Genomic DNA, 26447 nt, shown 5'->3' with positions numbered 1-26447 from the left:
CTTTTTTTTTTTTTAATGTTTATTTACTTTTGAGGGAGAGAGAGAGAGAGAGGCAAAGAGAGAGAGGGACAGAGGATCTGAAGCAGGCTTTGCACTACTACCCATGAACTGCAAGATTACGACCTGAGCCAAAGTCAGATGCTCAACTGACTGAGCCACCCAGGTGCCCTTAGATTGATTTTTTTCTAGATCCATCTTGCCTTTTAGGGTCTCTGGCCTTGGGATCCAATTTAACATTTATTTGTGGTGTTTGAAAAATTACCCAATTAAATGTATTACTGTAGTATAGTGATAAAGGTAGAACTTTGTTACTAGTTAGTAGAGTTTCCTGAATGATGATCCTACATGATCTCTCTTGAGTCCAATATTAGGAATTACTAGTGGTTTAATTTGCAATATTTTGTCCCATAGATGGTGGATATTATCTTTTTCTAATCTATAGTAGCTTTGATGTTCCATACATTTAATACATTGTGCCCTTGAATTGTAATTCGAAATGGGAGAAATAGGGATAATTTCCTGTCATTTTATCCTTTTAGAGGAGATAGAAAAAAGAAGGGAGTGTTGAAAATTTTAAATAGGAGTATGGAAAAAGAGGTAAATGAAGAGAAACTAGATGAAATCTAGAATACTATATGGCCTGTTTGCCAATCCTAAGTTATGCACTGTGTAAAATCAGGTCTATACTTCTGCTGTCTTTGCTATGTATTAACGAAACTTTTTTTTTTAAAAAATAGGCGATATGTGGGGTCGATTTTGGACAAATCTGTACCCTTTGACAGTCCCCTTTGGACAGAAACCAAACATAGATGTTACTGATGCAATGGTGAACCAGGTAGGAAGAAGAGGCCTTAAAAACCAAATCTAAATCCTCAACTTCATTTCTTTTTCTGCCATTTTTCTCTTCATGTCTTTTGAATGTGAAATCATGTAAATAAAAAAATTTTAAGCTAACTTAAATATATTTCTTATGTAGCTTCATGGAAAAGTAATTTACAGTGCCAGTGACGTCAAATACCTTGAATGATAAATACGGTATTGATCTTGCTGAGAGGTGTTAAAAATGGAGACGACCTGGGTTTTCCATTAAGCAGTAAGATGTGGAATTATCAACTGGTTGGCATTACTCTTTCTAGAGTTAGTCACTGCTAAGTAATCAGTCCGTAATCTCCACGAATAGAAAAAATGGTATCATGAGAAGATTTTTGCGTATTTAAAAAATCATTATTGTTAGAAATATTACAAGAGTCTTTAAAATAATTTTTAAATTACTTTTTTGTTACCATCTTGGCAGAATTGTTTAAGTTCTCTGTGTTTCCTGCCATTGGTGAAGTCATATTATAATGATATTTTTCTTTATTCGGCCAATAGTCTACCTTTTGGGGAAAGAATTTATGATCATACTCCCATTGGCTGTCTAAAATTTCTTCAGAGAGTTGCACCATAATTTCCTTTACTATTTACACATTGCCGGATTTTCCTTTGTAAACAGTTTCAAATCTGTAAGCAACCGTGCGGCAAACATTTTCACATACACAACACGATCCTGGGAAAAAGCCACGACAAAGTAAGAATGCGAAGCGGCAAGGCCTACAATCTCCTGCAGCTGTGCTAGGTCCGTTTTGCAGTTGAACAACAGCACAGGCTCATCTTTATGTAGCTCTTTAGCCCATCTACGGGGTTTGTACACCCACCATCTCTCCTAAGGTCGTCTTTACGACAAACCTATGAGACTATCAGGACAGGTATTTTGATAGATCCATGTTGCAGGTGAGGAAACTGAGGCCTGGGGAAATGACTGGCTCAAAGTCACAAAGACAATCAGTGGCAACTAAGGCTTGAACTCAGAACTCCTAATATTTCCAGTTCCATTTTCCATTCTCTCATTGTTCATTTAACAGATGCTAACTGTGCTTACTAGTCTACACTGTTTTGGTATACGTACATCCATTCTGCTTAAGAATGCCGTACCTGGTAATACCAATATTGCCTTTAAAGGTCAATAGTGAAAAACATCCGTAGTGTCACATCCTGTTTCAAATCCCCAAGGCTGATAGAAGAGAAAAACCAGACTTGACTGGTCTTTGAGATCAGAGGAAGTTTTCTGTGTCACCAAAAGAGATTCAGGAATTATCCACCAGTTACACAAACTTTGTTTGCCTGATATGGGCCTTATCTCCAAAGAAGTCCTGGTCAGTTCCCAGAAGAGTTTACTGGATGGCAGACGCTTACTGTTGCCCCTCTCCATTTCCAGAACATTCCGAAAGTTCAGATTCCCATACAAGCTGTGCAGCAAGGCCCGGCTACTTATTGGCTACTTGGTCACATGCAGGCCTTTTTGGTTCCAAAAGTCCATGACTCTGTGTGCACCTGTTTGTGTCCTCCACTGAGCCCAACGCCAGGCCCTCACTCCTTGAAGGAGCTCAGTCAATGATTGTTGGCTTTAGTTGAATAGATTTCTTAGCAAAGAGAAGGTCATTGTTGTTTGTTTATGCTTGGAATATAAAGAATAAAGACAAAAAATATCACGCATAATATATAATATTTCTATTTAAATTTAATATTTGTATTTTCACATTAATATCACTTTAGATCAGTGGTTTATATATTCTACTTTTTCACCTAAGATTAACTTATAAAAAAATCAGTAAAAATTCTTTATAAATTGAATTTATTTAGGTTTTCCATCCCACGAAGACATCATTATTTATTCAACCATTCTGGTGGTGGTTTCCACCTTTTTCTTTATTAAAAATCATTTTCCACGTTGTATACCTTAACTTTACACAATGTTATGTGTCATACATATTTCAACTTTAAAAAACAATAAACAAAAAACCCATTTTAAATGTCATTCTTTGACCTAATTTCTGATAATTTCCTAGGTTAGTTTCCTAGAGACAGGATTACTGAGACAGGGTATAAACACTTTGAAAGCTTGACATGTCCATACATGTTGCCAAATTGCCTTCCAGAAAGGTTATGCCTCTGTACATAGCCAAAAGAAAGAATGCTGTTATTTTAATGCTAGAATTAAATGCTGTTCTTTTTTTTTTTTTTTTTTTTTTCCTTTCCAGAGCTGGGATGCAAGGAGGATATTCAAGGAAGCTGAGAAATTCTTTGTGTCTGTTGGCCTTCCCAACATGACTCAAGGATTCTGGGAAAACTCCATGCTAACCGAGCCAGGCAACAGCCGGAAAGTGGTCTGCCACCCCACAGCTTGGGACCTAGGGAAGGGTGACTTCAGGTAGTGAGGACGATCTGTACACAGCTGATACTAAACTGGGAGACAGTGGAGGCAGGGATGACGACGATTCTGGATTTCTTCTCTGCTTGTCTGAGCACAGAAGAGATGTGTGAACTCTCCTTAAATGAGGGCTCAGAAGTCCATGAGAACACATCTGGACTTTTCCAAGGAAAAGGGGATTGTCAGCAGGCCCTAACTTGAGCTTTAGACAGTTTGCCTCACTTGAAATAATATGCACCCCTTAGAGTTGCATGGTCGTGAGTATGGTGGTGTCCCCGTTAGAAAGATTCGGTGCCAAGATTTACGGAAGATGGACGTGTGAATCAGGCATTATTCCTCCCCTCCACGTTTCCCTCTTGTGAGCGAGACAGGACAGATGAATCAATATGCCGGGATAAAAGAGAGAAAGTGGTACGTGTTATAGGAGAACTGCAGAGAACACTCTCTGGGGAATTGGATGAGCACTGACCATGCCTGGAATGTGTGGTAGGCTCAGACAGGGCTTGGGGGGTGGGGGGACATGTGGATTAGGTTTGAAGGTGAGAAGGCTTTGGACAGACAGAGCTGGGAGGACACTGGGCTGGGAGAAAAGCAGCATCAAAATGCAGAGACGCAGGGCCTGCCACTGTGTACTGGAGGCGGCAAGTTAGGCTAGAGTGAAGAAGGCCATGTGAAGAAGGCTCTGGGTGATGTGGCAGAATGTGCCATTGGAGCACGGGCACTCGAATCCAAGCTGTGTCACTTAGTGACGAGGCAGCCTTGGGCAAGGCATTCAACCTTCTTGGGTTTCAGTCTCCTTATCTATAAAGTGGAATGGTAACGCCCAGGTAGCAGGTTGGCGAGTGTCTTAGGCTGGGTTCCCCAGCTTGAGATGAAGGTTCTTGTCCGGGCGCTTCACCGAAGGACAGCCATGAGGCAAAGGGGAGTGAGGGAAGCAGGGGGGAGGGGGAAAGAGTTAAGTAAGGATGTGGTCTCTGCTGGACACTTGGCCTCAGCCTGATCCCACGGGGCTCTCCGCACCCTGATTTGTACCACGGTTGGTCACTCGTTGAGAAAAGAGGACTGGCCTTTTGTACCCCCACATTAGTCAGTCACTGGCTGAGGACTCCGGAGCGTGGGAAGACCTCGTCTCCTGGCTGAAGCACCTCTCGTTCAGCCAAAGGCAGCGCGGGAGGAAGCAGCTGCTGACTTTTCGCAGATATGACTCAGGCAAAACGGGAGATGGGTGGGTCTGCCTGGTCGAGCTGGTCCGGGAGGCCCCAGCGGCATCCCCCAGAGTCAGGTTTGGCAAGGCTTTTCCATAAAGGGTCACACGGTAAATAGTGTAGGCTCTGCAGGTCTCTGTTGCGACTACTTGGTTCTGCCCTTGTGGCATCAAAGCAGCCATAGATAACACATAAACAAACGGCAGTGGCTGTGTTCCAGTAAAGCCTTATTTATCAAACCGGTTTACTGACTCCAGGACTAGAGTGAGGCTTAAAAATGCCTTAGTATATGCGCGTTTCCCAGCACACGCTCTTAGGTACTGAAGACGTTAGGTATATAGCAGCTATTCTCACCGTTGTTTCACAAGAGAATAGAGGAAAAACCGGGTTAGAAAAGCAGGTCACAGTGGGCTGTATTAAGGAGTTTGGGTTTATTCTTGACCAGTGGGGGGGACTTAAAGGGTATTTATCAGGAGGCTGACATGGTCAGAGTGGTAAGAAAATTAATTTGGGAACCTACGGAAGCATGCCCCCTGCATCCCCCCGAATGAGACTGCTCTTGCCGAGTTGGGCAGGACCACTACCTAATTGCCAGATGCAGTCCTGATTTCACTGGGCCGCTGCAGCCATAGGCAATGTCTACAGGTTGTGTTTGAAATGCTGTTCTACGTTGGCTTCTGCACTGTCATCCGGAAGGGGACTCCCCGCTCTGTCTTCTCTGAATCAGCTTCCTCTCTCTGCTCTGTACGCACAGGGACCTCCTAGGGCTTGGTTTTTGGCCCTCTTTCCTTGCCGTTCTATACCTGCTTCATGGGCCATTCCATTATGCCCTGTCTTATGTGCTAATAACTCCCAGTTATCAGTTTCCAGCCCCTTCTCCTACTCTTTCTCTATCTTGGCTCTACCAAACTGCTTGCGGTGCCCTGAATGCTACGCTCTTTTCTCAAGGCTTTCTCACTGAGCACTTCCAGGAGTATCAACCTCTTGTCCCTCCCTGCCGTTTGTCTACCTGGCAAACTTCTGCATGTTAATCAAGGTCCAGGTTGCTCACTGCATCCTCAGTTATGACCTTCTTGGTGCTTCTGAGAGACCATGCCTGCATTCACTTATTGCTATGCCCAAGGCTATGCCCTGCTTAGAGTATTTGCCTGAGAGTTTTTGTACCAGAGGTCTCCGCTTATCTTTCTATTAGTCTGTGAGCAACAGGATTCAGCCCTGCTCATGACTTTATATTAAACACCTTGTTCAGTTTCTAGGACACCAGAGGTAGGTCCTCAAGACTCATTGGTGAACAAACCTTGGAAGGATGAACCATGCTACCCAAATCCTCTACTGCTCTACTGTGCTGATTAAATTAAATTCATTGAGATTCTTTTTAATCTTGCCCATGTTTGTGCAGGATCAAGATGTGCACAAAGGTGACGATGGATGACTTCCTGACAGCCCATCACGAGATGGGACACATCCAGTATGACATGGCATATGCCGTGCAACCCTTCCTGCTAAGAAATGGAGCTAATGAGGGGTTCCACGAAGCTGTCGGGGAGATCATGTCACTTTCTGCGGCTACACCCAACCATCTGAAAACCATTGGTCTTCTGTCACCTGGTTTTTCTGAAGACAGTGGTATGGACAGTCTTTTCATGGCTCGTTTCGGGGATTCCTTTGTCTGATGTAGGCAAAGGTATTTATTATCGTATGTGACATATATTTAGTTTTTGCCACATGAAGTATATGACATATATGGGTAACTGGGAATTGCTACTGGTAAAAACATTTTTTAAAGTGTATGTCACAATAAGCCAACTTGTGGTTTTAGATCTTTGAGAACGGCATAAGGTAGGTAACTGAATAAATGGTCTTGGGACTCTGAGAAGCATCTAACAGGGGGAAAAATGCTAAAACAGGCCCACAGAACTGAAATGGCTTATCCAAGGTCACACAACTTATTAGTGTCAGAGTTCTGACTAGATCCCTCTGCTTCTAGGTAAATACTCAAAATGTGAGAGCTGGAACATTCTGAAAACCATTTTGCAGAGGCAGCAAACTGAAGACAAGAGAGGGAAAGTAACTAGCCCAAGGTCAAAAAGCAATATAGCAGAACCAGAACCAGAGCCCTAATCTAAAGCTTTTCCCATAATACTCTACAAAACAGAGTGTGACCTGAAATTTGAGAGCTCTTAGAGAACAGGTGGTGGCATATCGAGATTGGGGGGACTGAAAAGTTTTGTTTCTCTAGCTGAGCACGAATCTGTCCCTGTAACATCCTCTCAGATCCACGCTATCCTTTGACATCTTTGCCCAAGGCAGCCTGTTTCTCTATGGATGGGTGGGACTTGATGGCACATGACGAATATTCGTGAGATCCAGATTCTCCAGTAAAGATGCCAGGGCTTTCGATCCTTCCTCGTAAAAGGAGGATACTTAGAGCCAAATACATTCTCTTCTGTAGATTTCTCTGCCCTCATGTTAGCTATTTGGTTCACAACATCAGCTCCACTGGCTGGAACGTTTGGTCAATGAGGTCAAGGTCCTGAGCTCCATCCTTGTGGGGGCAATTCGCTGTGCCTTGGTTTCTGGCTCCAGACTTTGGTGATCTCATGAGGGCTTGGGCGGTCAGTGTAAAGCCATCATCGTGTCTGAAAAAATTACTGTAAGCACCGACCCAGTGGGTAATAGACAAGTAGCAGCATCCTCCCACGAGGGGAGGAAGTTCACGGCAACCACACCTGTTGCCTAATTTTAAAATAGAATTAGTAAGTCAATTAACAGACAATTATTTGTTTTTATCATTTTTAAAATATTCTCTGACAGCAGGCGAAGACGACTGAATCACTAAGATTTGTACTAGATACAGTTAAGCCACTGGCTTGAAAAACTCTTCCTTCCTTTGGCTCTGCCCCTGATCTGTGAATGATGTTAAATAAATTCCTTCACTACTTTTCTCCCTCCGTCCTTCCCTTTTTCTCACCTCCTTTCTTCTTCCAAAAATATTTACTGAGTATACCATGTGCAAGGCATTTTTCTCAACACTAGAGATACAGTGGTTTGCCAAGTAGATACTATCCCCCTGCTTGCATTTCACTGAGCTTCATTTGTACACTAGGGACGAGCTCTACTGCTTTTTTTACATCACTGAATAAAGGATAAATGAGATCACATAATTTGTTAAAGCATTTTGAACTGAGGTAAAGAAGATGTCAGTGCATTTAATGTGTACTGTACTTCTGATTATCGAGTGGATAGTTTCTTCTAGGGAGGTTCTTTTTTGTTTGCTTTTTTCTCCCCTGGTTTACTGGCTTTTGGCCACATCTGTTTAATATTTGTTTATTTAACAAAGACTCAGAGAGGGTATCATGTAGGAGACACTAGGCTAGGGATACAGTCTTGAATGAGACATTAACAGTCACTGCCTTCATGGAGCTTAGATGACAGTAGATGAAATAGCCCTACTTAGCTCTGATAAGAGGTATTTAAGGAAGGCAATTGACACTAATGAAAAAATGAGGATTACAGGTTGCTTGCGGATTCTTCTTACCTGTTCTGTCCAAGTCTTCACCCTCTTCCAAGTTCCTTAGCTGAGAAAATGAATGTAGGGGCCCCTGGGTGGCTCAGTCAGTTAAGCGTCTGACTTTGGCTCAGGTCATGATCTCACAGTTTATGGGTTTGAGCCTTGTATTGGGCTCTGTGCTGACAGCTCAGAGCCTAGAGCCTGCTTCGGATTCTGTGTCTCCCTCTCTCTCTCTGCCTCTCCCCCACTTGCACTCTCTCTCTCTCTCTCTCTCTCTCTGTCAAAACTAAACATTAAAAAAAGAAAGTGAATATATACATATTATCATGTCCACTGTCAATATTTCTCACATCATCCTTACTGTAAGTATATCTTGAGGAATAATATCTTGAGACTGGGAAATTAACACAAAATACCACTGTCGTCCTCATGTTAATATTTATCCTTTTCCATTTTACTTTCAGAAACAGAAATAAACTTCCTACTCAAACAAGCACTTACAATTGTTGGAACGCTACCGTTTACTTATATGTTAGAAAAGTGGAGGTGGATGGTCTTTAAGGGTGAAATTCCCAAGGAGCAGTGGATGCAAAAGTGGTGGGAGATGAAGTAAGTCAATGAATATGGAATCGTAAGATGGTTTCTCATGAGTTTGCCACTTATCTAAAAGCATTTGACTGGTCTGTATACACACACACGCACACACACACACACACTGCCTCCTTTTTATTTTTTATTTTTAAATGTTTATTATTTTTGAGAGAGAGAGCGCGAGTGGGGAGGGGCAGAGAGAGGGGCAGGGGGACAGAGGATCCGAAGTGGGCTCTGTGCTGACAGCAGCCAGCCCGATGAGGGGCTCAAACTCACAAAATGTGAGATTAATACCTGAGCCAAAGTTGGACGTTCAACCAACTGAGCCACCCAGGAGCCCCTCCTTTTTATTTTTTAAGTCCCCATTTGGGTGCTTTCTCCTCAGATAACATTTCCTTGGCTCTGCCCTCCCCCAAGCAGCATCAGGTGACACAACTTCTCATGCTGTATCTTCTTAAGTGCTGGGTCACCCATTAAACTGTGCTATTTTAGGCAAAGCACTGGAGATCCAATGCTGATCATTTCACACGTTCTCCTTGACTTCAAAGAACTTTTTTTTACTCTATAGAGGGATGTGGAAAATGAAACCATGGCAACATGGGTGTAGGGGGATCCATGAGCATCCAAGGCAAGATCCAGAGGCCAATCTGGTGGGTCAGATGGGGAGAGGCATCCAAGTTGAGCTTTGAAAAGGAGGCGAGAGTTAACCAGGTGTATGTGGAAGGAACAGAGAGAATTCCAGGCCAGCAAGAGCCTGGCACTTTTGGGCAACAGATAGTGGTCCCTTTTCAATAGTTTTAGCACTACATTCTTCATCACTGTAGCCCAAGTCCCTTGCACAGTGCCTGGGACACACAGCTATGAGCTAATGGGTTTGGGATGAAAGAATTACAAAAGAGGACAGATGTCAAGGAAGGAAGGAAGGAAGCAAGCAAGGAAGAAGGAAGGAAGGGAAAGAGTCTTCTCCCCAGTCTCTATTAGTCAGACTCCTGTCCATTATTTTGCTTTGTTTTATTTGTCTTTAAAACAATATTTTAAAGCAATCTCTACTCCCAACGTGGGGCTCAAACTCATGACCCCAAGATCAAGAGTCAGATGCTCTACCAACTGAACCATCCAGATGCCCCCTTATTTTTCCTTCTTGTGGTGAAGATCTACCTATATAACACTCAGTCCCATACCCGTAAGCTTCAGTCAGTGGCACTCTTCTGCCAAGATTCTCTGTGAACATAAATCCTACTTGGGAGGAAAGGAGGCAGCAGTGATAATAACTGTTTCTAGCATTTGGGTGTTACCGAAATTGTGTCTGTAATCATCCCACAATCAGAAAGGACAAATGTATTAAGATTAAATAATGCCAAACACATGGTTTCCCTACCTTTTTCCTGATTGAATTGCTTTTGATCCCTCTTAAAGGTTTATTTTGAAAGATAAATGGAACCAGAATCTTAAACTCCTTCATTATGCACTAATTACTCCACTAATTCAACAAATATACACGCACTTTTTCCTTAGCATTAGGCACCATGTTTGACACTGGAGCCAGAATAGATAACTGAGACAGCCCCGCGCTCTAGGAGCTCAAGTCTCTAGGGCAAGAAGGAGCTGTATGTGAATAATGATAAAACAGAGAGCGAAATGTCGAAGGAGCACAGCTAGAGAAGGCTAAGGGAGCTGGAGGGGGTTCACTGTGCTGGCAGGTGGGTGCGATCAGGAGCAGGCGTTCGAGCTAGAAGAAGAGGGGGCGTTCGAGCTAGCCTTGAAGAATAACTAAGATGTCAATTTTACAAAATTCTGTTTCCCAAGGACACATAAAATGTGGTGCCAAAGAGGGATTATTAAGACTTTCGCTGTACATTTTTGGCCATGCAATGCACTTTACTAAATTGGTGTTTTGAAGATGCAGATCTTTTCCAGTGGTATACCCGGGATGGATGGATTAAAACAAAGGAAGAAATAACCACATAAGGGCTTTATTCTGTAATTTTTTAGACTGTTTCCGTTTCACCCGGCAACCAATTCCAGTATAAATACTACTGGCTGCTGAAATCACACTGACTGCATCCAACTGTACCTTCTCGTGATGAGTGACCCACGGCTAATCTATCTGTTTTTTACCCCAAAGGCGAGAGATAGTCGGGGTGGTGGAGCCTGTGCCCCATGATGAAACATACTGTGACCCTGCATCTCTGTTCCATGTTGCTAATGATTACTCATTCATCAGGTAAATGACAGTTTTCTTCCGACTGTATAACTTCCAGGGTTTGTGGACAGCTGTGCTAATGGCAAAGAAACAGGGACCTCTGAAGTATGACTCTTTCTACCTACCTTCCCCCTAGAACCTCAAAACAGATCATCAGTTTCAATTCAGTTTAATGCAATATGATTTATTGAGTCCAATAAAACTTGTGTGAGATCTTTTCTCCACCATGAAGGAATTTATAGTATCCTTGGGGGAAATAAAATTATCTTTGTTTGTCTTCTTGTTGCTGGCAGTGTTCAGGGTGATTACAATAGAGTATTTTTAATGTGAAGTCTAAAAACCTATGTTCTTCACCTATAAGCCCCAGATCTTGAATTTGCTGAACGTCAGTTTCTTCATTTGGAAGGTGGAAATAATATTATTGACTTGCCATAAGGATTGCTTGGCATTATTTATATGAAAGGGCCATCAATATGTAAAACACGATACAAATGTGAGCTGACATTTAACAAAATAATACTGCCTTTTAAATCAGCTGATACCTAAATACAGGTAGGTTATGATGAGTCTGTAGGGTTCATATTTGAGTCTTTCTGGAGAAAGAGGTTGGACCAGTATCTCTTTGGTTAATAGACCCTCAGAATTTCAATATATGCCCTGATCTATGAATCTAGCGAAGGGACTAAACACAGGACTGCTCTCTTGTGTCTTTGTCTACTTTACAGATACTACACAAGGACCATTTATCAATTCCAGTTTCAAGAAGCCCTTTGCCGAATAGCTAAACATGAAGGTCCCCTGCACAAATGTGATATCTCAAATTCCAGTGAAGCCGGGAAGAAGCTGCTGTAAGAAATACTGCAAAATGCTCCCCAATATTACTCACTTTCATGCCTATGTTTGAATTTGATTTCCTTGTTCTAAAAAGAAAATGTTTGGCCTCAAAATGTCCTCATCCACAAATTAAATGTTTCTTTTATGGTCATACAGGAACCTAGGCCTTGTGATGGTTGGACAGTCTACCTCCTCTCTCCACATCATACCTCCAGAGCCCCCTTTGTATTAATTGGAAGGAAAGACATCGAAGGATGAATACATCTGTTAACCCACCTTATTTTCTTACCAGCCAGGAGCAAACTTGGCCAAGCCAAAGAGGAGAAATGATAGATCATAGTGTAAATATGTGTACATCTGAAATCCCTCTAAAATCCCTGAGCCCACCCTCTTCTTTTTTCATGTAGCCAAATGCTGACCCTTGGAAAATCAAAGCCCTGGACCTTAGCATTGGAACATGTTGTAGGAGAAAAGAATATGAATGTAACACCACTGCTCAAGTACTTTGAGCCCTTGTTTACCTGGCTGAAAGAGCAGAACAGGAATTCTTTTGTGGGATGGAACACTGACTGGCGTCCATGTGAGTACATCGAGTTGACGCATTGCAAATGACTCCCTTTCTGCTTCCCCTAGTCTCCTCTGGCCCATCTCATGGGGCTACGACACAGCTGAGTATGTCTTCCCTCTGTGTAGACCCTGCTTCTGACCGTGCTGTGGTGGCAGCTGCCATTTTATTGGGGAGGAAACACATTTGTTGAGCACCTACTATGTATGTGGCATGATGAAAACTACACACGCCGCGCGCACACACACGCACACACACACACACACACACACATACACATTTTCTCTCTTTCTCTTTTTTTATACTATTCTTCCTTTCTGATCTTATATTCTAATAAATTTTGCCTCCTGCTCATTTTGTGTCCACTGTTCATTCTTCGAAGCGGCGAGACAATGATCCTGGGTATTGTAAAAAATCCTGCAGCAGCAAGATGGGCTAGGTCTTGGGAATAGTTTTTCCACTGGAAAGTTACTTCTCTCTCTTTCTCTTTCAAGTCTGCTTCATTAGCCCCATATTTAAAATAAAAGAGTATGACTGTCCCCAACCCACTGCAGTTGAATCCTGCTCTTAAAAGGCAAATATTTTTTAAATCAATTTTAATGTTATTATCTCTTCTTTCTGGCAGTTACTTTCATATTTCTGAACCTTTTGTTTATATTATTTCTTCACTGGTCAGTTTTAGATGTGCCCTTCTGCCTGCTCTTCACCCCCCTTCCTCATTTTCCCAGTAAAAGTTTTAACAATGGTTTTACAAGAAACTCTCAGTATTTGTATCATAATGCCCGAAGAACCAAGTAATACGCTATTTTAAATCCTGTCTTAAGTGACTTTTTGTTTGTCCTGGAGGTTCTACCGCCTTATTTGCTTCATGTCTAATTTGCTATCAACGTTGCATTTCTCTTTTCCAGGGAGTCCAACATGCCTGTTCTGTTCAGTCCCACTGGTTCCCTCAAGACTCTCCTCTCAGAGTCCTACGTTCTTCTCTCTCAGTCGGGACCACGGTTTCACCCCGAGTCATCCGTCTTTTCGCTGCTTTCGTGGGTTGAATCCACTGCTTCCTGGATTCCCTGTCTTCTTTCTTGGATCTCCTCTTGTTGGGCTGCAGCAAGAGCTTCCAAGTGCCTTTCTAAGCAAGAGCACATGGGATGGGACGATCCGCTGTGCCCCAACGTGGCTTTAACTGTGCCTCCGCTTTCATTGCCCTTGTTTTCAGTCTGATCTCTTGTTCCCACCCCTGAGCCTCTCCGTGATTCTCTGGGACTTTGTGGCTCTGTACTGCCTCTGCGTACACATTAGGCCCTGGCTTCCTGACCCTTGAGAAAGCACTTAACACTCCTCCATGACTTCTCGTTTTCCAAAAGTGTATTTACACCTGTTAAAAAAATTCCCTTACTGTCACTTTAGTGGAATCTTGGGAGGGGAAGGAAATAAATGCATGTGGTCAATCTGTCATCTGTAACCAACTGTCTATGATTTCGCTTTAATCAGATGCTGACCAAAGCATTAAAGTGAGGATAAGCCTAAAATCAGCTCTTGGAGACGAAGCAGTGAGTATTCTGGACAGTGTGTCCATTACTTCTTAACGCACTCCTTTAAATGGGGCCAATAAGCCCCTTCCCTGTGGTCTAAAAGAAGACAGGCCACATGTTTCTCTTAAAAACTATAAGCTCCAGTTTCTGGATTTCGGCTCTCGGTGTTGTTTTTTGTTTTTGTTGTTGTTTTAGTAACACAGTCCTTATTGGATTGATCATGTCTACTTTTTCCTGGTTATTTTCAAGGTGTTATGAAGATCAATGAGAAAACATCCAATCTTAAATATCAAATGTCCACCCTCTTAATTCACTCTTATCACCATTACTTGTATTTGAGGAAGAGGACAAGGTTATATTTTAAGAGATTGTTTTTAGAAGTAGTGTACATAGTTTTGCTTTGTTCTGTTTTAGTTAATCATCCATATTCTGGAAGCTTGTTAATAATGCAGAATCTGGGGCACCTGGGTGGCTCAGTTGGTTAAGCGTCCGACTCTTGATTTCAGTTCAGGTCATGATCTCACAGGTCAGGCCCTGTGCTGACAGTGTGGAGACTCCTTGGGGTTCTCCCCTCCCTGCTCCCGCACTCTGTCTCTCTCTCCCTCTCCCTCTCCCTCTGCCACTCCCCTGCTCATGCGTGCACTCTCTCTCTTTCTCTCTCAAAATAAGTAAATAAACATTTTTTAAAAATGCAGAATCTTAGGCTCAAACCTTGGACCTTCTTAATCCAAATCTGCATTTTCACAAGCCCCCACATGGTTTGTATACATAAGACTGGGACGCTCTGATTTATAACACAGTTTCTCAAACCCGGCTGCACACTGGAGTCATACAGGATGTTCAAAAAATATTAAAGCTCGAGTCCCACTCCCAGAGACTCTGACTTAATGGTTCTGGGGCGTAGCATCAAGGGGTGGACATCAAGCATTTTAAAAGCCCCCGACGTGATTCTAATTACAGCCAAAGTTGAGAACAAGTGATGTAGAGCTGCATTTGGGGACAAGCGAGATGTTTGACGGAAAGCCAAATTACTTATGCCTGCGCGCAAATTCCTTTCAGCGGCTCTTGGTCGGCTGAGCACCTGTCTCAGAGCCAGTCTGAGGAAGCGGTGGCTTTGACTGGGAAAAAGGAGAGGAGAGGGTAGTCCCAGGCGGATGGGGAGCACGGGAGGCCGTGCAGGATGAGGGGATGGCCGGGGACTGCTGGATGGAGCAGTCCAGGGCGCTGTAGAAAACTGTGACTTGCATTGGACATATCTCATAGAGATTGCATTTCTACCTCCCTTACTTTGCCTGACAAATTAAATACTGCGCAAGGCTCCCCGGTAGTTGCAGGGTAATTTTCATGGATAAACAAGACATCTAAATACAAATAACACAGGAGTAAAAAATCAATCTTTAAGAAAGAGTCAAAATAGAGGTGCACCACTTCCCAAACTTTAAATGTTCAAATTCCTATTCCTCAGCCATTGTTGACTATCAATGGGATTATTTCTCTGTCATCTTTTTAGTAGCTCTTCCTTGGCCTAATACATTTTAATTACTTATCTTTTTAATATGTTTGGTTTTTTAAAAAAATTTTTGAGAGAAAGAGGGAGTAATTGAGCAAGGGGCAGGGGGGTCAGAGGGAGAGAAGTGGGGCTCACCTGAAGCAGGGCTCCAGCTCACCCAAAGTGGGGCTCGAGCTCACAAACCACAAGATCATGACCTAAGCCGAAGTCAGATGCTTAACCGACTGAGCCACCCAGGTGCCCTAATAACTTGAAAGGATCCAGGAAATCAGGATCCTTTTCAGTTACCGTATCTTCTTGGCGTTTGTCCCCATGTTCTCTTTCCATGCAGTGAGGGATTGGTAAATGGTCTTCAGAGGGATTGATGGTGTGACGTTGTGAGGCGGGTTCACTGAGAACCAGGCTGCTTTGATGAACCCAGCCCCACACTTGAGCACACCTGCATATCAGGGCCGGAATATCAGCCCAGTTCAAGTGGTTGCAAGGACAAGTCCAACTGCATCCTTGGCATTGAGAACTCAGCCTTTAATTTTTTTTTAATATGGCAATAGTAACCAGAATATTAATTATTCTGTACCGCTATAATAATGTTGATAACATCATCATTACTTTCTTTTAATGGCTATTTATGTTTGAGGGAAAGACACACACAGTGAGAGCAGGGGAGGGGCAGAGAGAGAGGGAGACACACAATCTGAGGCAGGCTCCAGGCCCTGAGCCGTCAGCACAGAGCCTGATGCGGGGCTCGAACTCACAGACCGTGAGATCATGACCTGAGCTGAAGTCAGACGCTTAACCGACCGAACCACCCAGGCGCCCCACATTATCATTACTATTAAAGCAGCTTTTCTACCTGAGTGGCATGAAGCTGAAGTTAATGTAACAGTTCTTTTGTGAAAGTTGTCATTGTTTTTTTCTAAAAGGGAAGGAAAAGAGGCAAAATTTGTGCCATTCATTGATCTCTACTGCCAGCTACTGGAGGAAAGAGTGAATGCTTTTTTTTTTCTTTTTCTCAGCAAATTTTCGTGGACTATGTAAATACACCAGCTCTTTGGCAGTGAAAAACAAGAACAAATTACCTTGTGTGCAAGAGTAATTTTTTTCCTTTAAATTTCAAGTTTCTTTTTCTTTTATACTTGTGCATATCTGAGAACTTACTATAAAAATAGTAAAAGCTCTGCATATTTTTCGGCAATATGTGGGCATTTTTTCTTTTTCCTTTTTTAAAGTGTTTATTTATTTTGAGAGAGGGAGGGAAGAAGAGAGAGAGAGAGAGAGAGAGAGAGAGAGAGAGAGAGAGAGAGAGAGAGAGAATCCCAAGCAGACTCCATGCTTCACAGAGCCCAACACTGGGTTTGATCCCACGAACCCTGGGATCATGACCTGAGCCAAAATCAAGATTTGGACGCTTAACCGACTGAGCCACCCAGGTGCCCAATATTTTTTCTCTTTTAAATTTATTTTTTTATTTCTTTAAAAAAACTTTAAAAAAATTTTTAAGTTTATTTATTTTGAGAGAGCACGAGGAGGGGAGGGGCAGAGAGAGAGGGAGGGAGAGAGAATCCCAAGCGGGCTCGGCAGCTGTTAGCGTAGAGCACGGGTTGGGGCTGGACCCACGAACCACGTGATCATGACCTGAGCTGAAGTTAAGAGTCAGACGCTTAACCGACTGTGCCATCCAGGTGCCCCAAATTTATTTTCTATTTCAGGTATAATTAACATACAGTGTTATATTAGTTTCAGGTGTACAATACATGGATATTTATCAAAGCCCACAACTCTCATGACTCCCATCTATAAACCTGCCCTCAGGATGTTTATTTCAGCTTCTATCAAACTGAAGTAAAAGGATCCATGAACGTAGTCCTTGAAGCACGCGGGCACCAGACCAGCAACATTAGCAGAACCTGGGAGCTTGTTAGAGATGCAAATTCGTGGGTCTCCTCCCGGACTTTCTGAAGTAGAAACCCAGAGGGCAGGGCCCACTATTCGGTGGTTTAAGTAGTTTTCAGTGGTTTCACAAGCCTTCCAGGTGGTGCCGGTGCACACACAAGTTCGAGGTCACTGGCTTAATGAATAGCAAGATTCTCTGGAGTGGTAGAAAATTTAAAAATAATGCTTTTGGGGGTGCCTGGGTGGCTTAGTCGGTTAAGCGTCCGACTTGGCTCGGTTCATGATCTCGCGGTTCGTGAGTTCGAGCCCCGCATCGGGCTCTGTGCTGACAGCTCAGAGCCTGGATGGAGCCTGCTTTGGATTCTGTGTCTCCCTCTCTCTCTTCTCCCCCCCCACTCACGTTCTGTCTCTCAAAAGTAAATAAACATTAAAAAAATCTTAAAAATAATGCTTCTGGAATGTCAAGTTTTGAATGTATCCTATGATCCCTACTGAGCAGTGTTTTTTTTTTTGAATTTGCAGTATGAATGGAATGACAATGAAATGTACTTGTTCCGGTCATCTGTTGCATACGCCATGAGAGAATATTTTTCCAAAGTCAAAAACCAGACGATTCCTTTTGTGTGAGTTGATTTGCTGTGCTCTCAAGTTACTCCAGTACTTGTCTTTCTCTTGGGTCTGAGATGATATTATGCTTAAACCTTCATTCAAGTAAAATTAATAACTAACAACTTTGCAACTTCTCCGATGTCCTGGAATTTGGGCCACTCTATTCAGGGATGATTGTGACTTACTTGACTTACAGATCGCAAGTGCACTGTTCTCTTTCCTCCTCCCCTCCCTTGCTCTCTCCACCTTTCCTTTCCCTTTCCGTTCACCAAACGGTCCCTCCACCCTCAGCACTGAAAGAAAGGTGGACATCTCTACTTTCATTGAACTTGGATTCTAACGCTTATGTTTTCTGTGTGTGTTAAACAATCAGCAAAACATGTAGGTGAAATATAGCACACTTAGACAGTGACAAGCTCCAGGGAGAAAACTACAACACACCGGGGGCTAGGGAGTGCTGGTGTGTGTGTGTCTAGAGTTCAGCTTTACCTGCAATGGTCAGAAAAGTCCTCGTTAGTATTTGAGCAAACACCTACGGCAAAGAGAGCACCTGCGATGCAGACAATGGTGAAAATAGCGGGTGGAAAGATTCTGAGGAACAAATATCCTCGTCTGTTGAAGGAACAGCAAGGAGGCCAGTGGGGCTGGGGCAGTGAGCTAATAGAAGACCAGTCGAAGGTGTGGCCAGGGCAGGAGCGGGCACAGGGAAAGGGAGAAGAAAGTTCGCGTGGGCCTCATAGGCCATTCCAAGGACTTTGGCTTTTTTCTGAGTGAGAAGGGCTCAGAGCCACAAGATCTGCCTTAGGCTTTGCCGGGATCACCGTGGCAGCCGGTGGCGGGGGGGCACAGTCTTGTCATGCTGTACTATAAAGCCCAGTCGTTCCCCCCAGCGGTTCTGTAGTGGGAGAGGTTTTGCTGCGCGGAGCAGGCCAGAGGACACGGACGCACCGCCTCCGTTCACGGTGCTGAGCCATCGCTGTTCACCACGGTGTCTATCACAGGCCCAGGTTGCCTGTCCGTCCGGACTGGCTCACCTGCCGCTTTTCAGCTTGAACGTTTTCTATCATTGAAAGAAAATTCAGCTCAGGGACGGTGTCAGAACAGTGCCTAGACTGTGTCGTCACAACTTATGTCATGGAGTTCATGTGCTTTGGGCAGTGTTCACCGGCAGGAGAAGCCCCCATTGTCTGTATTGTGTCCTCTGGGCCACAAGGGAAGATGTTTCTTTTGTTTCTCCGCAGGGAGGATAATGTGTGGGTGAGCAATTTGAAACCAAGGATCTCCTTCAACTTCTTTGTCACTGCATCGAAAAATGTGTCTGACGTCATTCCTAGAAGTGAAGTCGAAGAGGCCATCAGGTGACTTTACTTGCCGACAAACTACCTGAGGGCGAGGGGCTAACAAGTGTGAGCACAACAATAGCAAGTGGGTTAGTGTGCTCTTACTGTGTGCCAGGCACTGCTCTGACTCATGTCGAGCTTCAAATCTTGGGGGTTAATTCCAGAAGGATCGCACAGCTAGGGACTTCTCTTGATGGGGGCCCTTCAGCAGCATTTGCGTGTAACTAGTTTATTTGGGAGGTGACCTCCGGAAGCTCTGAGAAAGAAGCATGCACAGGTGACAGAGCATGGAAAGAAAAGAATAAATGACATGTTTTTGAGCAAGTGGCCACTGTGGGCAGCTCGAGCTCCATTCTGCCGGGGAATTCTGGGAGACCGAGCAGAGTGTACACCTGAATCGTCCCACCAGTGCTGGGGTATTTATTTACCACCTTCCCCCGGTCGTTGGTTGAGAGAACTGCTTACAGGTGACATGACTCCCAGCATTTCTGGCCTGCGGGCCGGGCAGCACGTTGTGGCCTGAGAATGCTCTCGGGCAAAGGCCGCAGGTACTGGCTGAAGAAAGTCCGGCCTGCGTGCATGGAACATGGTGAAGTGCAGAAGGGACACGGACACATATTGCCATCACTTGCTATAGGGACTTGGATGAAGGAATCATTTAAGTAGGCCGAGTCTGAAAGAAGGTAGGCAAGAATAAGATTCCTTAGGCATCGGTTAGCTCCACACTAGGAGATGGACTTGCTATGGGCGCTGAGCGTCTAGAAGGAATGATATGCCCCCATGTGCCTCATCTGTGTCACTAAAAAAAAGGCTAAGGTACCTACTTCTGTGGGGGAGCTCGCTAGGTGGCCCCCTTGAGCTGCTGCTGCTCATCTTTGGAAGCAACTCCAAGACCTGCTGGGCACAGTGTGCCTGGAAAATCTGGCTTAGCTGGGGTGTACGGCCCAACCACGCCCAGAGACTTCACGGCCTGCCTCCGAATGACTTGTTTCTGTCTTGGGGAAAAGTGCCAGCTGAGGTCATCCTGAGAGCCCAGCCCTCCTTGTGAGCTGTAGGGGAGCTCAAATTTCCTATTTCCAGAATGACTTGAGACACTTTCAGGCTGAGGTTGCCTGGGGTTACATGGCTCATTCTGCTTTGACCGCTCTCCCTCTCACCTCCTGACCTGCACTGCACCCAAGGGTAGGAGGATGGGCTGCCAGACACTTTGGTTTTCAATCCAGAATATTCTCAAGTTCACTAGTTTTGGTTTTTAAAATAATTCTTCATCCTTTTTTGCTCTATAAAACTTAGCCATATCCCATCCCAGTGCTGGAGAAATTGGCGAAGGCCCCTTTCCTGTGTTCCTCCCCTGCCTCCAAAGGTCAACACCTTTAATTTGGAAAACACAACAGTCGAGACTTGGGTATAGGACCCGACTGATTTGTAGAAGAGATGCGCCCAATTGTCCTTTTCCAATATTTGATTTCCAATATTTGATATATTAGACATACTCTGACAGAAGGGAAATTCTCGCCAAATTTGCTGACTTTGCTTTTACAACACAGCAGTCACAAATCAACAAATGCCAGCCAGTTGCACGTTTCAACACTCACAACCCAAGGAAGCTGTTGCCAGACTAATCTAGGCTGCAAGATAGGAAAGGTGCATGATTGTCAGATCTCTTATCTGTCGTTGGAGCCGGTTATCTGCTTTGATTTCATCACTCTTCTAGGTGTACATTCTTAGGGTAAGCCTATCAAATCCTTTCAGGAAAAATGATATAAGAAGTAAACAATTACAATTTTGTTTTGCCTAAGTGTTTTGCTTTTGGGAATAGGATGTCCCGGAGCCGTATCAATGATGCTTTCCGCCTGGATGACAACAGCCTGGAGTTTCTGGGTATTCAGCCAACTCTGTCACCCCCTTACCAGCCACCTGTCACCATATGGCTGATTGTTTTTGGGGTCGTGATGGGTGTGGTAGTGGTTGGTATTGTCCTGCTCATCGTCTCCGGGATCAGAAATCGAAGGAAGTAAGTGACCTTTCCTAGACTTACCTATCTTAAAACAGAAAGGTTTAGGGAAAACTAATGGGAAATGTGCAGTAAGTGGTAGGTTGTACAAGCCAATTGCTTATTTGGACCATTTTGTGCCTAAATATTCTGATGCATCCCCTAGAAATTTACCAGATTTCATCACCACTTGGCCTTCCTAGCAAGCACTGACACGCAGGTGATGTTCAGCCTGGGGTTTCCTAGCATGGCCTGGTAAACTCCATCCTGGTCACAGCCTCGTCTCCTTACTGCCAAGAGGCCCTGCAGACCCAGCGGGGCTGGGCAGGCTCAGGGAATTATTCTCTCTCATAGTCTTCCTTGGTCTAGAAGTGACCTCAGAGACTGACTCAGTGATGGTTTGAATGGTGAAATCATTCAAGAATGAGCTGTGAGATGTGCTTCAAACTCCCACCCTTTAATCCCTTAGTCCATGGGCCATGCACCTTCTAATTTGTTCCTGAGTTGAAGATCCAAGTTCATTGAGGATTCAAACTGTTAAAGACCCAATTTATAGTCTTGTTCTGCCACTAGATGTTTTTTTTCTGATGTTGAGAAATCACTTCCTTTGGGCTTATGTAATTAAGGTTAATAATACTTTATAGTACCTAACAAAACTCTGTGCACACTTCAGGCTGCTGACACATGCTCATGACGGAATTTTTACACGCATTGGTCTGTTTTGCTCAATTTAGTTCCCTAAAATAGCTTCAGTTAAAAAAAATTAAGCATCAAATAGAATACATTCATATGGTTAGAATTTTAAAAATACGGAAGGATACACAGAATGTCCCTGTCACCTTTTGCCTTCAAGTTCCCTTCCCAAAGCCAACGACAATTATCGGTTTCTAGGAGACCTGCTGTGGGAAGAATCTGCATTTTTAGTAAGACCTCCCCCCAGGTGATTTGTATGCACGTTATGGTTTGAGAAGCATTCTTTGCATGTGAGATGCTATTCCAAAGTTAACTCATTAAATCAATTATTTGGGGACCCTCCTTCATGCCATGTGCTGTGTTACTAGAAGGTATCCTGAAAAATAGGACTGGTTACCCTGCTCAGTACTCTTCATGCATTAATATTCTCAGCAAATGTAGGACGTAAATATGTAATTATCTAATTATCTTCATGTACATATCAAACTGGGATTCAGAGAGACCAAGTAATTCAAATCTACACGGTTAGTCAGTAACACATTAGGATATACAGCCAGTTTCCAAAGCTGTTTGTTGGGCCACAGAGCTGCCCTCTGATTTGGAAGTGGATAATTTAGTAGGGAAGCCATTTAAAATGGGGCAATTGGCTAAACAACCACTTTGTACAAATAATAATAATGGTTTCTATTTGTTGAGGACTGTATGCCAGGTACTGTGGGTGCTGTGCTAGCCCTACTTTGTTGATTTTGCCTGCTTGCCATCATTTTCTAAGTAGGCAAACTGAGGTACGGAGGCTCATTCTCTGTGACTCCAGAGCACGAACCCTCAGCGGTCTCCCACACTCTGCCAGCCATCATGCCAACCGATCGTGGGGCAAAGGGAATGAATCTAATGCTCTCTAGGTGTTCACAGCCCATCAGGAGGGGACTGATTCACCAACGAGCCATTCGATGTTGAAGTGTCAAAGATGCCTGGGTGCAGTGGGGTCCAAGGGAGGCGGTGTCATTCCAACATCACTATACTAAGGTGACTGACTACACTTTATTTAACAGGAACAATCAAGCAAGAAGTGAAGAAAATCCTTACGCCTCCGTGGACTTGAGTAAAGGAGAAAATAATCCAGGATTCCAACATGCTGATGATGTTCAGACTTCATTTTAGGAAAATCTATTTCCTCTTGAGGTGATTTCATTGTATGTAAATGTTGATTTTACGGCACTGACAATATGAGATTATAAAGATGTCATTAATATCAAAACCATGGCTCTGTTCAGGAAAGGTTGTCCCAAGGAGACAGGCCTGAAGAGAGGGCATCTTCACTTGCTTTCAGTATTTATTTCTGCCTCAGGATTTGACTTCTGTTTATATTTGAGAGTAATAGAAAAAAGGGGTCTTTGGCCTCGGTGGCTGTTTGGGGGTAATGGATGTGGGAATGTCTGTTGCACGGCTGGAATTTCTGCACGGGAGGCTGTACGGGGGGGAGCAAGTGTTGGGGCCTTGTATGGAATCTGGATGGATCGCTTTTCAGGACAGTGTCCGCGAACTGGCGGAGCAGCAGGGATCCAGAACGGCACACACTGCTCACTTTATTTCAAGTATAAAGGCTGACACGCTCTTTTCACGTTAACTTAATCTAAGTACTGTAGTGATTTGCCCACAGTGATGATTGGACTGGGCCACGTGTTCTTCGGGTTGCCATGTCTAAAGAAGAGAAGAATCCGGCTGTTTACACATGTTGCCTTCTCACTTCCAAGAGGCTTGCTCATCTCCCTGACAACAGAAAACTAGCCCCAGGGGCCTCCAGGAGCCCCCCCCACCCACCCAGAGCACACCTGATAGAAACTCACTTCTGTCGTTCCCTGTGGAGTGACTAGACATCTCAGGTGAATGTCACCCTCTGAAGTGGGTACCCAACGTCTTCAATCTTACATTCACCCAGTGTCTGAGTGGTACTGAGCACAAAGCAGACAATCAATAAATACTTACTAGATCCACACTCCTGTAGTCTGACGTGTCCATATGTGCTGGGGCTTCTGTGGATTTGGTCTGCTTTTCATTTCCATGGACAAAGTTGCTGTCTGACTCCCTGGGAAGCCTTGACCTCTCAAATGTCTTGGAATGTGTCCCAGTTTCTTAAATTGCTTTATTGTACAAACCAGCTATCAGATCTGTCTAGAAAGAGGCATGTTAAGATGGTTTATACCATCAGGTTAGGAACCAAGCCTACCACTCCTTTTCTTTATCTCAGAGCCCAGCCCCATTCTGAGCACACCATCCTCTACATACCTGAAGACTGATTCAAAAGAGATTAAAATATCCAAACTCTACCCATCACCTCACTGCCTGTGGTGGCCGGCATAATGTTAGAGTAACTTTTTATTTAACAAATTCTATGGAGATAACGGTTAGGGTGGGTCAGTGAGCCAAGTCAAGGGGGGATGACCTTCTCTTCACTTCCAAGAGCATGTAGGCAGTCCCCTGGTTTAAAACACCAACAGTAAATGCTAGCTATCACCACTAAACACGGTTAAATAGCATTTTCAAGATGATGTATGTTTTCTGGGGTATGAGTATTCTTCCTCTACTTGGCCCCTTCTAGCATCACTGGGGTTATTTTCTAACATGGATGGTGTTACTTGTTCCTTCTTTTCCCTTGAGCAGGAAAGAATCTGTCACTCGGTACCTGCTAAAGAAATGTTCGCTGAATGTATAAGTGCCCTAGTGGTTATTTTTAAAGTTCCATCTCATTATAAATTGAGATTTGTGCACCTCTGTGAAATAATAGAAAGCGGCTATCAAAAGTCGATTCTTCTGAAAATACAGGAAGCAGTATTTACATGCGAAGAGACAACCAAGAGGGATCATTGGAAGGAGCTGGGAGGTGATGGAGTCAGTGGGATGAGAAAGAATATGAGTGTCTCTTAAGGGAGATGGTTAATCTACATCTGGAGAATAGTAGCAGGGTTTAATTAGGATGTCTTTTCATCATAATTGTGCCTCCACATAACCCTCCTTGACGTTACAGAAAAGACAGTGACATAGTTCAAGAGAGATGAAAACCTATGGGTTCAGCAGGAAGCCTTGAAGGAGGGGAGTCCCAGGAATAGTTTTATTTATTTATCTGTTTATTTATTTTGAGAGACAGAGAGAGAGCAAGTGGGAGAGGGGGCAGAGAAAGAGGTAGACAGAATCCCAAGCAGGCTCCATGCTGTCAGTGAAGAGCCCGATGCAGGGCTTGAACTCACGAACCATGAGATCATGACCTGAGCCGAAATCAAGAGTCGGACGCTTAACTGACTGAGCCAACCAGGCGCCCCCCCCTTCCCCCCATCCAGAATAGTTTTAAAGCAGAAGTACCTTTTGGCAATTGCCATGAGAAACTGAAATAGTGTTTCTGTTCCTTTGTGTCAAGGTAGGAGACTGAAATAGACATTTCAGTTACCAAACTAGCCAGAAGCCCCAGAGCCCCAAATCCAAGGATTTAAAATTATTAGAAGGTAACATTTACTTCTAGAAATAAGACCATGGTTACAGGGAATCAAAATCGATAAGGATTAAGGTTAAGGAAAAAGGCATCATATTTACCTTAGCACCTTTTAAAATTTGCTCTTCGTGGAAATGCATTTAATGTATTCTTGAATATATTATTTTAGTTTTATATTTGCATGGCATATATACATGACACAAGGAATCAGTGATCTAATCTGGAAATCAGAGGAGGGTTGGGTCACTTGGGTTGAATTATGGACCACCTAATGATGCCCCACTGCACAGGAACGTCCGCAAGGTTGTTAACAATACAAATTCTTAGGCTGCCCTCAGAGTTGCTCTACCAGAATCCCTGCAGTAGTTCCTAAGGAATCTGCGTTTTAATAAACTGTTCATTTGATTCTCAGACATGCTAAAGTTTGACAGCATTGAAACATGAAGGCAAATGTCCACATTTTGGTACTCATTAGTAACATTTAATTATGACAGTGACAATATAAGGAAAAGAACAAATATCCAACAAAGAATTTGTCAATTCTGTTCCATCTTTACACATGGTCTGCACTGTCTATATCACGATCAGAAAATGTGCTTCGGCTATAGTCTAGGAAGTGTAATATTAAGATCAGCATACACAAAATTACTAATTTGACCTAAATTTCAAGGAAATCTTTTTTTTTTACCTTGTTCATTTCTACATAATATAACAAACAGCATGCAGAAGACTATTAAGAAGAACTAGCTAAATTACATTGTCTGTGCCTTGCTACTTTCCTTAAAAAGAATGAAGATGTTGGCCAGCGTTTACATTCATTCTCATGAGATCTCCCGATTTCTTCTTCAAGGCTTGTCTTTTTCCCGCAGTGGTTCAATGGAAGATAGGAGTTGCTGAAATGTGGGGCGCTTTTCTGGAATCTAAATAAAAGAAAACCCCAATGGCTTAGTTTATAAAAGTTATGATTAAAAATAAAATATATAAGGGGCACCTAAGTGGCTCAGTCAGTTAAGTGTCCGACTCTTGATATCAGCTCAGGTCATGATCTCACAGTTTGTGAGATCGAGCCCGGCATTGGCCCTGCACGGACAGCATGGGGCCTGCTGGGGATTCTGTCTGTCTCTCTGTCTCTCTCAAAATAAGTAAATAAACATTAATATATATAAGATATGAATATCTCAGTCCTAAAGCTAGTGACTTTTTTAAGTGTTTATTTTATTATTTTTGAGAGAGAGAAAGA

At 43.4% G+C, this 26447-nt stretch overlaps 2 protein-coding genes and 1 long non-coding RNA gene across 6 annotated transcripts in view; 1 reads left to right on the top strand and 2 right to left on the bottom strand.

The window, feature by feature from the left end:
• ACE2 (angiotensin converting enzyme 2) overlaps positions 1 to 22932 on the top strand; it is a 90683-nt gene extending 67751 nt beyond the window's left edge. The window contains exons 7-18 of the mRNA XM_047075926.1: positions 738 to 835; positions 3078 to 3247; positions 5852 to 6078; positions 8428 to 8572; positions 10680 to 10778; positions 11483 to 11605; positions 11999 to 12171; positions 13645 to 13703; positions 17611 to 17711; positions 18939 to 19055; positions 20857 to 21051; positions 22776 to 22932. Coding sequence (XP_046931882.1) covers positions 738 to 835; positions 3078 to 3247; positions 5852 to 6078; positions 8428 to 8572; positions 10680 to 10778; positions 11483 to 11605; positions 11999 to 12171; positions 13645 to 13703; positions 17611 to 17711; positions 18939 to 19055; positions 20857 to 21051; positions 22776 to 22884 — 1616 coding nt within the window. The 3' untranslated portion in view covers positions 22885 to 22932. The remainder of the gene's footprint in view (positions 1 to 737; positions 836 to 3077; positions 3248 to 5851; positions 6079 to 8427; positions 8573 to 10679; positions 10779 to 11482; positions 11606 to 11998; positions 12172 to 13644; positions 13704 to 17610; positions 17712 to 18938; positions 19056 to 20856; positions 21052 to 22775) is intronic.
• A 106-nt stretch (positions 22933 to 23038) lies between these two features.
• Positions 23039 to 24846, bottom strand: LOC124509370 (uncharacterized). Its single transcript, XR_006961429.1, has 2 exons — positions 23710 to 24846; positions 23039 to 23424 (listed from the first exon to the last, which is right to left on the bottom strand). It is a non-coding gene; the product is annotated as an uncharacterized LOC124509370 (long non-coding RNA).
• Positions 24847 to 25666: 820 nt separating this feature from the next.
• The window catches only part of BMX (BMX non-receptor tyrosine kinase), a 52609-nt gene continuing 51828 nt past the window's right edge, over positions 25667 to 26447 (bottom strand). For 3 of the 4 annotated variants that reach the window (XM_047075927.1, XM_047075928.1, XM_047075929.1), the window contains exon 19: positions 25961 to 26127. In XM_047075927.1, coding sequence (XP_046931883.1) covers positions 26053 to 26127 — 75 coding nt within the window. In that variant the 3' untranslated portion in view covers positions 25961 to 26052. Of the gene's footprint in view, positions 26128 to 26447 lie in introns of all 4 variants that reach the window. The other variant, XM_047075930.1, reaches the window with a different exon arrangement.

Source organism: Lynx rufus, unplaced genomic scaffold (genome assembly GCF_022079265.1).
Source record: "Lynx rufus isolate CCGP_SWC_20201006 ecotype Redwood Valley unplaced genomic scaffold, mLynRuf1.p SCAF_14, whole genome shotgun sequence".
NCBI classification, from domain to species: domain Eukaryota; kingdom Metazoa; phylum Chordata; class Mammalia; order Carnivora; family Felidae; genus Lynx; species Lynx rufus.
This window is presented reverse-complemented; position numbering and strand designations above follow the sequence as displayed.